General features: G+C 42.4%; 1 protein-coding gene across 7 annotated transcripts in view; it reads left to right on the top strand.

The window, feature by feature from the left end:
* The window catches only part of chd6 (chromodomain helicase DNA binding protein 6), a 266964-nt gene that overhangs the window by 200105 nt on the left and 53108 nt on the right, over nt 1-13751 (top strand). For all 7 annotated transcript variants that reach the window (XM_043710968.2, XM_043710967.2, XM_087994672.1 and 4 more), the window contains 3 exons: nt 4679-4808; nt 9095-9161; nt 12412-12472. In XM_043710968.2, the coding sequence (XP_043566903.2) occupies nt 4679-4808; nt 9095-9161; nt 12412-12472 (258 nt within the window). The remainder of the gene's footprint in view (nt 1-4678; nt 4809-9094; nt 9162-12411; nt 12473-13751) is intronic.

The raw sequence follows: 13751 nt of genomic DNA, 5'->3' as shown, positions 1-13751 counted from the left end.
GCCTCAAAGATGGAAGAACAGATTGGACAGCATATCTTTGAAAGGTGCAAATGTAACAATTGTTGTTATGGATGACATCAACTTGCCCAATATTGATTGGAACCTCCGTGCACTTGGGCTGGATGGAGCCGATTTTGTCAGCTGTATCCAGAAAGGAATCTTGACTCAATATGTAGATAGGCCGACGGGGGAGGTCACATTGGATTTGGCAAAAAAAACCAGGCCAGGTGTCCGGTCTCTCGGTGGGAGTGCATTTCAGTGACAGTGACCACAACTGCCTCACCTTTACCATAGTCATAGAGAGGGATAGGAGCAGACAGTATGGGAAGGTATTTAATTGGGGGAGGTGAAATTATACTGTTATTGGACAGGAGCTGTGGAGTATAAATTGGGAACAATTGTTTTATGGGAAAGACTCAATAGAAATGTGGAGGCTGTTTAAGGAGCACTTGTTGCGAGTATTGGATAGCTTTGTCCCACTGAGACAGGCAAAGAATGGTAAGGTGAAGGAGCTTTGGATGACGAACAGAGGAGTTTCTTGTCAAATGGAAGAAGGAAGCTTTCTTAAGGTTGAGGAAACAAGAGTTTGGCACAGCTTTAGAGGATTACAGGGTAGTTAGGAAAGAACTCAAAAATGGACTGAGGACAGCTAGGAGGGGACACGGAAAAGCCTTGGTGGGAATGATTAGGGAAAACCCAAGAGCATTCTACGCGTACGTGAGGGATAAGAGAATAATCAGATAGCATAGGGCCGATCAGGGATTGTGGAGGGAACTTGTGTCTGGAGTCTGAAGAGGTAGGGGAGGCCCTAAATGAGTGTTTTGCTTCAGTATTCACTAGAGTGAGGGACCTTGTTGATAGTGAGGATACCGTGGACCAGGTTCATCGGCTTGAACAGATTGATATTAAGGAAGTGGATATGTTGGAAATTTTGGAAAGCATCAAGATAGATATGTCCCCAGGACCGGACCAGATATATCCAAGGTTACTCCGGGAATGAGATTGCTGCACCTCTGGCGATGATCTTTGTATCCTCACTCTCCACAGGAGTAGTACCGGATGATTGGAGAGGGGTGAATGTTATTCCTCTGTTCAAGAAATGGAATAGAGAAATCCCTGGGAATTACAGACCAGTCGGTCTTATGTCTGTGGTAAGCAAGGTTCTGAAAAAGATTCTGAGATAGGATTGATGACTATTTAGAAAAACATAGTTTGATTAAAGATAGTCAGCGTGGCTTTGTGAGGGGCAGGTCATGCCTCACAAGCTTTATTGAATTATTTGAGGACCTGATGAGACAAGTTGATGAAGGTCGAACAGTGGATGCGGTGTTTATGGATTTCAGTAAGGCATTTGCTAAGGTTCCCCACAGTTGGCTCATTCAGAAAGTTAGGAGGTATGGGAGACTGAGAAATATGGCTGTCTGGATACAGAATTGGCTGGCCAAAAGAACACAGCAAGTGGTAGTGGATGGAAAGTATTCCACCTGGAGGTCAGTGACCAGTGGTGTCCTGTAGAGATCTGTACTTGCGCCTCTGCTCTGTGTGGTTTTTATAAATGACTTGGATGAAGAAGTGGAAGTGTGGGTTAGCATGTTTGCTGATAATACAGAGGTCAGTGGTGTTGTAGATAGTGTCAGGGGCTGTTGCAGGCTACAACAAGACATTGACAGGTTGTAGAGCTGGGCTGAGAAGTGGCAGATGGAGTTCAACCTGGATAAATGCTAAGTGATTCATTTTGGAAGGTCGAATTTGTATGCTGAATACAGGGTTAAAGACAGGATTCTTGACAGTGTGGAGGAATAGAGGGATCTTGGGATCCATGTGCATAAATGCCTCAAAGTTGCCACCCAAGTTGATAGGGTTGTTAAGAACGCATATGGTGTTTTGGCTGTCATTAACAGGGGGAGCGAGTTTAAGAGCTGCAAGGTTTTGCTGCAGCTCTATAAAACCCTGGTTAGCCCACACTTGGAACATTGTGTCCAGTTCTGGTCACCTTGTTATAGGAAAGATGTAGATGCTTTCAGGTGGGTGCAGAGGAGATTTACCAGGATACTGTCTGGAATGGAGGGCTTGTTTTATGAAGAGAGGTTGAGTGAGCTAGGTCTTTTCACACTGGAGAGAAGGAGGAACCGAGGTGACTTGATAGAGGTGTACAAGGTAAAGAGAGGCATAGATTGAGTCGATAGCCAGAGACTTTCCCCCAGGGCAGAAATGACTGTCATGAGGGGTCATAATTTTAAAGTGATTGGAAGAAGGTTTGGGGAGATGTCAGAGGTAGGTTCTTTATGCAGAGAGTGATGGGTATATGGAATGCACTGCCAGCAGTGGTAGTAGAGTCAGAGACATTAGGACATGTAAGCAGCTGCTGGACAAGCACATGGACTGTAGCAAATTGAGGAGTGTGTAGGTTGGGTTGATCTTAAATTAAGATAAGTGTTCAGCACAACATAATGGGCTGAAGGGCCTGTACTGTTATATGAAACAAGCTTGGCCTGTCTGATCTTTCCTCATATCGAGTAAATCTCATCTGAACTGCCTTCAACATGTTTAAGTTCTTAAATAAGGAGATGTAAACTGCATACTATCCCCTGGATGTTCACACCCATGCCATATACAACTGAAACATGACATCTTTACTTTTATAAATGAAAACCAAAATTGCTGGAGAAACTCAGCAGGCCTGGCAGCATTGGTGGAGAGAGAAACAGAATTAAATTTTGAGTCCAGTATTCCTTTTTATTTAATTAATTTTATCCTTTTATGTTTCCCTCATAAATAAAGGGTAGCATTCTATTACCCTTCTTAAATCACTTAATACACATGTAAGCTAATCTTTTGTAAATCCTGCACTTTGACATCTAGACCCCTGTGCACACTGGAATTCTGTAGTCATTCCCCTTTTAAATAATACGGTACATTTTTATTTTTCCTACCAAAGTGAGCAACTTCACATTTTCACACGTTATACTCCATCTGCCAGAGTTTTACCCACTCACTCAACCATCTGCTTTGATGTGCAATCTCCTTATGATTTTTTTCACAGAATTGTTTTTTTTAAACCTATCTTTGTCATCAGTAAATTTAGCCACCATGCCTTCAATATCTTCTTGTAAATCATTGATATAAATTGTAAAACGTTGACGGCTCAGACACATCTCTGTGGGACCCTACTTGTCACATGCTGCCTATCTGTAGAAGAGCCATTTATGCATAGTGTTTTCTGTCAGCCAATCTTCTATCAGTGCTAATGTGTTACCCCTTACACTCGAGAGCTCTTAGTTTTTTGCAATAAGCTTTTCTGTGGAACCATGTCAAATGCTTTCTGGAAATCCAAATACAGTGCATCAGGGGCTTCCCTTTATACGCAAAGCATGCTACCTCTTCAAAACATTCCAGTCAATTGGTTAAACACCATTTCCCTTTCACCAAACCAGACTGACTCTTCCTGATCACATTGAGCTTTTTAAAAACTATGGGAAATTGGTCAGGAAGGGGAATGAGCAATTAGAGTTTGTATGGAAATATGAAATGCAAATGATCAGTTGCAGACCCCTGCTTCGATAAACAGATTAGAAAAGAATAGAATCCCTACAATGTGGAAACAAGCCATTTGGCCCAGTGGGTCGACACTGACCCTCTGGAAAGCATCCCACCAAGACCCATCCCCCATCTTGCATTTCCATGGATAAGCTACCTAGCCTGCATATCCCTGAACACTATGGGCAATTTAGCATGGCCAATCCCCCTAAGCTGCACATCTTTGAACTGAGAGAGGAAACTGGAATACCTGGCAGAAATGGGGAGAATATGCACATTCCAAACAGAGTTGCCAGAGGCTGGAATTGAACCCGGGTCCTTGGCACTGAGAGGCAAAAGTGCTAACCACTAAGCCACCGTGATGCCCTAGTGGCATTAATAGCTTTAACAACCAGGCATATGTCAGGATCTATGTGGGGCCATAGCAGTTTGATGTTGGGGTACCCCAATGTGCATCAGTATTTACATGGGTTCAATTTGTGTATTAGTTTGGAAACCACTGACATAGTAGCAATGACTTAAAGAAATTCTTTAACAGTGAGCTAGAACTGTATTCATAATGAAATTTGTTTGGATTGTCATTGTTGAACCAATTCCTAGTAAAGTCATGTCATTGCTGTGACTACAGTTTCTTAGCCGAAACTGAGTACAAAAGGTCCTTATGTATGTTTAATGGATTAGGCCATACCTAGAAGTAGTGGAACTCCCCAGGCCTCAGCTGCTAAATGTACTGTCCATTTCTAGTGTACTGCACAGCCCAGAAAAGACTAAGGAGTCAATCCCAGGTCTTGTTCTGTGTTTTGTCTTGATGAGAAAGTGGGAAGGATTCAGCTGGTGTTCTTTCTTCAAGACTGCTCACCAGAACAATGTATGAATTACAGACATATATCAGGTCAGGCAGTGTCTGGAGCAAGAAAAGTAAAGTTTCAGCATGATGACCGTTGTCAGATTTCTATCACCTAGAGCTTATTGGTATTGTGTTTTAGGGCCTCTGCACTCTGTGATATAATATTTAAAACATTATTTATGATTACTGAGTCATTTGAACACTGCACCAACTTGTCATGACCTAATGACATTTCTGTAAAAGTTCATAGTCATGACAGCTTGCTGTGACCCAGCTGTTTTTGATTCTTTTCAGGTTATGAGCGCTACAACGCTATGAGAGCTGACCCAGCACTCTGCTTCCTCGAAAGGGTTGGCATGCCTGATGAAACCTCATTAGCAGCTGAGCAAGGAGGTGCCGACCTGTCATCAGACATAACTGAAGGGTAAAACAATGGCAGCTGTGGCGGGACAGATTGGGGAAAGATGTTCGGTGGAAGGCACCCTAACTCCCTCATTCAAGCATTGAGCTTTCATTTCGATCATAGTCATCCTCAGTCCAACTAGTGCATACCAACCGTATTCCCAAACTGAACCAGTCCTGCTTACCTGAGTTTGACCCAAATCCCTCCAAACCTTTCCTATTCATGTACTTAGAGGAGAAAGTGAGGTCTGCAGATGCTGGAGATCAAAGTTGAAACTTTATTGCTGGAACAGCACAGCAGGTCAGGCAGCATCCAGGGAACAGGAGATTCGACGTTTCGGGCACGGGCCCTTCCTCATTCCTGAAGAAGGGCTTATGCCCGAAATGTCGAATCTCCTGTTCCCTGGATGCTGCCTGACCTGCTGTGCTGTTCCAGCAATAAAGTTTCAACTATTCATGTACTTACTCAAATGTGTTTTAAATGTTGTCACTGTACCTGCATCCACCACTTCCTCTGGCAGTTCATTCCACACACCAACCACACTCTGTGTTTTAAAAAAAACTTCCTCCTCTCACCTTAAAGATATGCCCTCTAGTTTTGAAGTCCCTCACCCGACGAATGCGACATAGAACATTACAGCGCAGTACAGGCCCTTTGGCCCTCGATGTTGTGCCGACCAGTCATACCAATCTGAAGCCCATTGAACCTACATGTCCATGTACGTCCACATGCTTGTCCAATGACAACTTAAATGTACTTAAAGTTGGCGAATCTACTACCGTTGCAGGCAAAGCATTCCATACTCTTACTACTGTCTGAGTAAAGAAACTACCTCTGACATCTGTCCTATATCTATCACCCCTCAGTTTAAAGCTATGTCCCCTCGTGCTTGCCATCACCATACTTGGAAAAAGGCTCTCCCAGTCCACTCTATCTAACCCTCTGATTATCTTATATGTCTCTATTTAGTCACCTCTCAACCTTCTTCTCTCCAACGAAAACAGCCTCAAGTCCCTCAGCCTTTCTTCATAAGACCTTCTCTCCATACCAGGCAACATCCTAGTAAATCACCTCTGCACCCTTTCCAAAGCTTTCACATCCTTCTTATAATGTGGTGACCAGAACTGTACACAATACTCCCAAGTGCGGCCACACCAGAGTTTTGTACAGCTGTAGCATAACGTCATGGTTCCGGAACTTGATCCCTCTATCAATAAAAGCTAAAGCACTGTATGCCTTCTTAACAACCCTGTCAACCCTGACACTTAACTATTCACCCATGCTCCTCATGATTTATAACCTCTATAAGGTAATCTCTCAACCTCCTATGCTCTAGTGAAAATAAGCCCAGCCTGTTTTCATGACACACCCCCTCCATTCCTGGCAACTTCCGGGTAAATTGCCTCAGGTAACAGTAAGTGGTATTTTCCCTTTCTCAGTGCCGGAGAGTGGTGGCACAAGTGCTGTTTATATGAAATTTACAGCAAGGAGACGACCCTTGGCCCAACATAATTGTCATGGCTTTTTGAAAGAGCAGACATCTCCACTTTCTTGTTATATTCTGTTTTTCATCCTTGAGTATTTGTACAAGTATTTTTTTGAATTATTTATGGAATCGGATTCCATTACCTATTCAGCTCGTGTTAAAAGGTCTTCAGCACAGTAAAAACATCCTTCGACTTATCCATTCTCGAGCCTGTTGCCTTAGCTGCCTTGCCATCACTAATAAAATTCTAAATGCTGCTTAATTGTGCTGAGCGTTTCTGCCACTCCCATCCTTACAGGCAGTGAGTTCCAGATTCCCACCATCCTCTGGGTGAAAGAATTAATCCTCACATCCTCTCTAACTTTCCTGCTCCTTACCTTAAATCTATGCCCCTGAGTCATTGGTCCCTCTACCAAAGGGAAGTTTTTTCCTGTCTATCCTATCTGTTGCCCCTTGTAATGTTTACACTTCAACCATGTTCCCCTCATGTTTAGCTCCAGTGAAAACAACCCCAGTCTGCCCAGTCCCTTGTCATAACTGACTCTCCAGCCCCTGGCAACATTCTGGTAAATCTCCTCTGCACACAATGCTGTAGCTCTGGCCTAACCAGTGATTTATACAGTTCCAGTATAAACTTCTTGCTCTTAAACTCTGTGTCTCAGCAAGTAAAGACATATCCTATATGTCACCTTAACCACTTTGTCTACCTGCCCAGATACCTTACGGGGCCAGAGTATGTGCACACCAAGCTCCCTCTGATCCTTGGTGCTTCCCAGGGTCCTACAGTCCTGGCCACAGAGTGGAAACATTTATTCTCAGCTTTCTGGTTCTTTTGAGTCTGTGACGTCTGGTAATTGACTTCATTCACCAGAAGAAATCCCTTTCTCATTCAAAACTTCTTTTTAACTTGAAAACCTCTGTTAGCTATCCTCAACCTTCTCTGTTCCAAGGTGAATAAACGTACCAATCATTTCTGATCGTTTCTCATGACTGAAGTCCCTCATCTAGGGTAAAATCCTAGTAAACATGTCCCATACACTTGCTTTTGTAATCAATGTCTTTGTTGATAAGTACATAAGAAATAGGAACAGGACTAAGCCATCCGGCCCCACCAATCTATGTCATCAAGACTGATCTGCCCAGGCGTCAACTCTTCAGCTTTGCTCTCAACTCCCTGCAATTTCAAAAGTCTATCTCCCTCCTCTTCAAATGCTTTCAGTATCTAGCCTCCACAACTCCCTGGAATAGAGGATTCCAGACATTCACTACCCTCAGCGAAGAGATTCTTTTCAATCACATTTCCAAATGAATATCCCCTTATTTTGTAACAGTTTCCGCAATTTGAAATTCCCCTACTAGTCGAAACATTTTCTCAACATCTACCCTATCAGGCCCCCTCAGAATCTTCTAGGAGAAAGTGAGGACTGTAGATGCTGGAGATCAGAGCTGAAAATGGGTTTCTGGAAAAGCGCAGCAGGTCAGGCAGCATCCAAGGAGCAGGAGAATAGACGTTTCGGGCAATGATTCCTGAAGAAGGGCTCATGCCCGAAACATCGATTCTCCTGCTCCTTGGATGCTACCTGACCTGCTGCGCTTTTCCAGTAACACATTTTCAGCCCCCTCAGAATCTTGTATGTTTAATATAATAACCCCTCATTCTTCTAAATTCAAAAGTATAAATGGAACTTATAAACCCAGGTAACTATTTCTTCTGTTAACCACCAGACCAACTTGCATCTGCCACCTTTACGGATTTGTGTATATGAGCTCATTTGCATTGTTCAAAATCTTGCCATGTATGATATATCAGTGGGCGGCATGGTGGCACAGTGGTTAGCACTGCTGCCTCACAGCGCCAGAGACCCGGGTTCAATTCCCGCCTCAGGCGACTGACTGTGTGGACGTTCTCCCCGTGTCTGTGTGGGTTTCCTCCGGGTGCTCCGGTTTCCTCCCACAGTCCAAAGATGTGCAGGTCAGGTGAATTGGCCATGCTAAATTGTCCGTAGTGTTAGGTAAGGGGTAAATGTAGGGGTATGGGTGGTTTGTGCTTCGGCGGGTTGGTGTGGACTTGTTGGGCCGAAGGGCCTGTTTCTACACTGTAAAGTAATCTAATCATCTTTCCATATTAATCCTTCTAAACTGCATCACCTCACACTTCATCGCATTGAACTGTGTCTACCCCGCACCTTGCCATTTCACTATCCTTCCTGTTATCCTAAAGGCTGTAACTATCTCAGCATGTCTTATCAGGTTACTTCATGAAGTTATGGAATGGTTACAGCACAGAAAAACATGAGTTACCTTGTATTCTTTCTCTGTGCCAGCTTTGTACATAAGCAACATATCAACAGCCATTCCCCTGTCTTTTCCAGTACTCGTCAATTTTTTTCTCTTCCAGTAATTAGGTTTCTGTTGAGTGATGGTTTAAAGGGATAATGAACAAAAGTGGGGAAAAAGGAATGAAAGCAGAAAATATTGGACTCTTCCTTACCTCGCCCAAAAGAGGAGAATCATATGTCCAAAACATCCATTTATTTTGAAAATACAAGCGCAGATTGTCCGAAACATTGAGGTGCAGGCTGCATGAGCACAGAATTTGGAGATTTTGATACAGTTATATCTCTGCAGTCCACCTAGCCTGTACATCCCTGGACACTCTGGGCAGTTTAGCATGGCCAATCCACCCTCACCTGTACAACTCTGGCCTGTGGGAGGAAACCGGAGCACCTAGAGGAAACCCACGCAGACATGTGAATTGAGGTCATAGTTTCTCTCTGGTGTTTTCTTGTCAGGGGGTGATAAATTGTTTACTGTATTTCAGGGTTGACTTGTGTAAGGGAGATGACTCAGAGTTGAAGTCAGATGGACAATTCAAGGACGTGCCTGATGTAAGTATGATCCCTTGAAGTTGTTGGGTGTATGATTTTTTTCCTCAATCTGAGATCATCTTTTCTATGTCAATTAAGAATGGTCTCCCTCTACCTCTGAACCAACTTGCTTTTTTTGTTGGAGTATATTTCCATATCCAAAAGACCTCCCCAGAAACCATACTGTTTGCTCCAGTGTGTGGATGCTAACTAATTGACTGGCTGCCAATTGTAGCGGGTATTGAAGGCACCCACAAATGTTGTAACACGAGATCAGTCAATAGTGAGCAGGAGCAGGAGCTTTGCTTAATGATCTCCCAGGAGTCTCGAAGCTAGCTGTAATAGTGTTGTTTTTAAAAAATTCATTGATGGGATGAGGGCATCGCTGGCTAGATTGGCATTTATTGCCCAGGGGGCAGTTAAGAGTCAACCACATTGGTGTGGGTCTCAAGTTACATGTAGGCCAGACCAGGTAAGGATGGCAGTTTCCTTCCCTAAAGGGCATTAGTGAACCAGGTGGGTTTTTTCTAACAATTGACAGTGGATTCGCAGTCGTCATTACGCTCTTAATTCCTTACTTTATTGAATTCACATTCCACTATTTGCCATGGCAGGATTTGAACTCAAGTACCCAGAACGTTATTTGGGTCTCTGGATTAACAGTCCAGCGGTAACGCCACAAGGCCATCACCTAATGCTGTGGATAAGACCATAGAATGTCGAGGTGGTCATTTACCCCTCAGACTTATTTGCCTGTTAAATTGGACATCAGATGAAATGGTATGTAGTTGTATGGTGAGATGGAAGGCCATCTTAAGCATAGCAGCAATACCTGAGCAGGTATTAGCAATGATGCTAATGCTCACATAATGCAAAGCTAACAATTGGATTTGCAAAGTGAAGAATGTTCACACAGAGATTAAACAGCAATGAATTATACTTCAAATACATTTGTTAGCCTTAACACCATATTTCATGATGCCCTCATCTGGCAAAATCTGTCAATCTTGGTCTTGAAGGCTCCAATTAATATTGAGCATCCAGAGCTTTTTGGGGACCAAGTTTTAGACTTGCACACTGCCTTTTCTGTGGCAAAGTGCTTCATGATTTCAGTCGTGACAGATATGCTCTGATTTTAAGATTATGCTTTTTTTATTTAGCATTTTAAATACCTCAGTTATAACATCCCTAGAGCCCACCAGACAAGTGAACACTGGATGAGTCGAGAAACCCACCTCCTTTCAGCCCTGGTATTGCTCTGTTGATTGTGTGCTACTCCCTCCAAGGCCAGTAGCATTTCTGAGGTGCAGTGCCCAGGACTGAACATGGTGGGAACTTGAGATTTAAGAACAGGAGTGAGCAAATTAGCACGTCAAACCTGCTTCATTGTTCAGTAGCATTATAGCATATCTTGCAGTCTCATGTCCATTTTCTTGTCTGCCCCATAACCCTTGATTCCCTTATCTGTCAGTAACTTTGATAGGCCAGCTCTCCACAATGCTTTTAATTCAGTTTGAAGACATTTGTGCAGTCTGCTTCAGTAGACACCCCTGCTAATGTATTCTACAGCTATATTATTCTTGAACAAACTTACACCTGAATTTTTGTATTAGTATTTAATCTCTTGATTTTGCTAGAACTATCCAGGAAATAAGTTTGTTGTTTCTTGCAGTTCTTTCTAACTTTGGGAAGACATCATAGATTTATAAATAATTGTTTGCAAACAAAAACTTAGTCTCCAATTGACGTAAGGATGTGCCTGTTTGTGGCAGTTTGACCTTATAATCTGAGATGGACTTTGATAAAACATTCAACAAGGTTCCTCATGATAAACTACTTAGCAAGGTTAAATCACATGGAATACAGGGAGAACTAGCCATTTGGGTCCTGAACTGGCTCAAAGATAGAGGACAGAGGATGATGGTGGAGAGTTGCTTTTCAGACTCTAGACCTGTGACCAGTCATGCACTACAAGGATCCATGCTGGGTCCACTGCTTTTCGTCATTTATATAAATTATTTGGATATGAGAATAGAAGGTATAGTTAGTAAGTTTGCAGATAACACCAAAATTGGTGATGTAGTGGACAGTGATAGTGGTTATCTTTGAGTACAATGGGATCTTGATCAGATGGGCCAGTGAGCCAAAGAGTGGCAGATGGACTTTAATTTCAATAAATGTGAGGTGCTACATTTTGGGAAAGCAAATCAGGGCAGGATTTATACACTTAATGATATCCTCCTGGAGAGTTTTGCTGAACAAAGAGATGTTGGAGTGCAGGTTCATAGCTCCTTGAAAGTGGAGTCGCAGGTAGATAGGATAGTGAAGAAGGCGTTTTGTATGCTTTCTTTTATTGGTCAGAGTATTGAGTACAGGAGTTGGGAGGTCATGTTTCGGCTGTATAGGACATTGGTTAGGCCATTGGTTTGGAATATTGCATGCATTTCTTGTCTCTATCGTTTAGGAAGGATGTTGTGAAACTTGAAAGGGTTCAGAAAAGATTTACAAGGATGTTGCCAGGGTCGGAGGATTTGATCTATAGGGAGAGGCTGAATAGGCTGGGGCTGTTTTCCCTGGAGTGTCGGAGGCTGAGGGGTGACATTTACAGAGGTTTATAAAACAATGAGGGGCATGGATAGGATAAATAGACAAGGTCTTTTCCCTGGGGTGGGGGAGTCCAGATGTGAGGATATAGGTTTAGAATGAGAGGGGAAAGACATAAAAGGGCCTAAGGAGCCTTTTTTTCATGCAAAGGATGGTGCATGTATGGAGTGAGTTGCCAGAGGAAGTGGTGGAGGTTGGTGCAATTACAACATTTAAAAAACATCTGGATGGGTATATAAATAGGAAGGGCTGAGAAGGATAGGGCCAAGTGGTGGCAAATAGGATTAGATTAATTTAGAATATCTGGTCGGCATGGACAACTAGGACAGGAGGGTCTGTTTCCATGCTGTACATCTCTACGACTCTAACAGCCTGGTGCAATGCTGCCAACCTTAGTAAATACATAAATTCAAACTTCCCAGGTGATCAACTGCTGAATATTACATCTTGCCTGGATTGGCCTGACCAGTTTTCTTCAAAACCTTCAAAATTAGGAAATGTCTGTGACAGTGAAAGAACTGGTAGAGCAACAGGCATTTGAGGATAGGGTAGCGTTTGTCATTAGTATAAGATAATGGTGATGACAAGAAGCTAGTGTTGTTTTAACCCTTCCCCATTCCTAAAATAAATTATGTTCTGACAGTTAATTAAATGTGTTGTCCTGCAGGAAGATGTAAACTCCTGCAATGAGTCGGGGATTATGGAGAAAGGTGAAGACTCTCATCTAGGTAAGAGATGTAAGCAGTGAATGAGTTGTGTTATAGTTGCATTGAGTGTCCACAGAATTGAGCCATTTGTCCCAATTGCTCTAATGCTCTGCTGTTGGTTCTTCAGGAAATCATTTCACCCTATCATTATGGCCTTTCTGTCTCATGCTTATCTAGATTTTCTTAAAATAAACCATAATATTTGCCACAACCCCTCCCTGGTGTAGCAAGTTCCTTAGTCTAACCACCCACCTGGTGATGAACGTTCTCCTGATCTATTATTAGATTTCTGAGCATAAAATATCTTATTTATGATCCCTAGTTCTTGTTATTTATGTGATGAGGAATATAGTCTCTATCTGCACTATTAAAGCCTGGTGTAACCTTGCAGAATTGTATCAGATTCCTCTGTAGCATTCTCTTTTCTGGAGAAGAGTGCCCAACCTTCCCAGTTTTTCCTAAAAGGTATAATTTTTCAGTTCTGGTGCTTGTAAGATTTATGCATCGTCTCCATTGGTTCCAAAACTGCTTTGTTTTCTTTGTTTCTTAATATTCCCCTTGTAAAACTAATGATCGATTGCGTTTCTGCTGTTATTTGTTTGTGGTTTTCCTCTAATAAATGAGATTCTTGTCAAGGCCTCACTTGACTCCAGTTAAAATTGGAGTAAGATTACCAAAAGGAGAGTTTCTGAACTCCATTTGTGTCAAAATTCAATTGAATCTCAATTCTGGTGTTGCATAGTGTCGTCTTGTGTTTGGCATGAATTAAAAATTCTGTGTTTTTCACAGTAAATTCTAAAAGCTTTATAGTCAGTATCCAAGGGAGTTCCATTAGCAGTGGTTCTATACTTGTCTGCATCCCCAGTTTAATTACTTCAGTTTATTACAGCTTGCATTGAACCTATGGTATAGAAGTAAGGCATTCATGTGAATTGCATTTATTTTCCACATTCACCTCATTCTCTTCTGATTAGAAACAGAGAATCGTACAGTACAGAAAAGGCCCTTCAGCCTATCAACTCAGCACTAACCAAAAAAAATTCTAATTCTCAGCAGTCCCACTTCAAGGCTTTGGACCAAGTGCTTGTAAGCTTATGACATTTAAGGTGTTCATCTAAATACTTTTTAAAGATTATGAGCTTTCCCACCTCAAATACCCTTGCAAGCATTGTATTCCAGATTCCCACCACCCTCTGGGTGAAAGAACATTCCCCAAATTCCCTCTAAAAGACCTGCTTTTTATCATAAAATTATGGCCTCTTGTTATTGATCCTTTGTCTCAGAGGAACAGCTGCTTTCT

Source organism: Chiloscyllium plagiosum, unplaced genomic scaffold, assembly GCF_037043375.1.
Source record: "Chiloscyllium plagiosum isolate Xiang-an unplaced genomic scaffold, Cpla_swu_hap1 HiC_scaffold_15, whole genome shotgun sequence".
Classification (NCBI taxonomy): domain Eukaryota; kingdom Metazoa; phylum Chordata; class Chondrichthyes; order Orectolobiformes; family Hemiscylliidae; genus Chiloscyllium; species Chiloscyllium plagiosum.
This window is presented reverse-complemented; position numbering and strand designations above follow the sequence as displayed.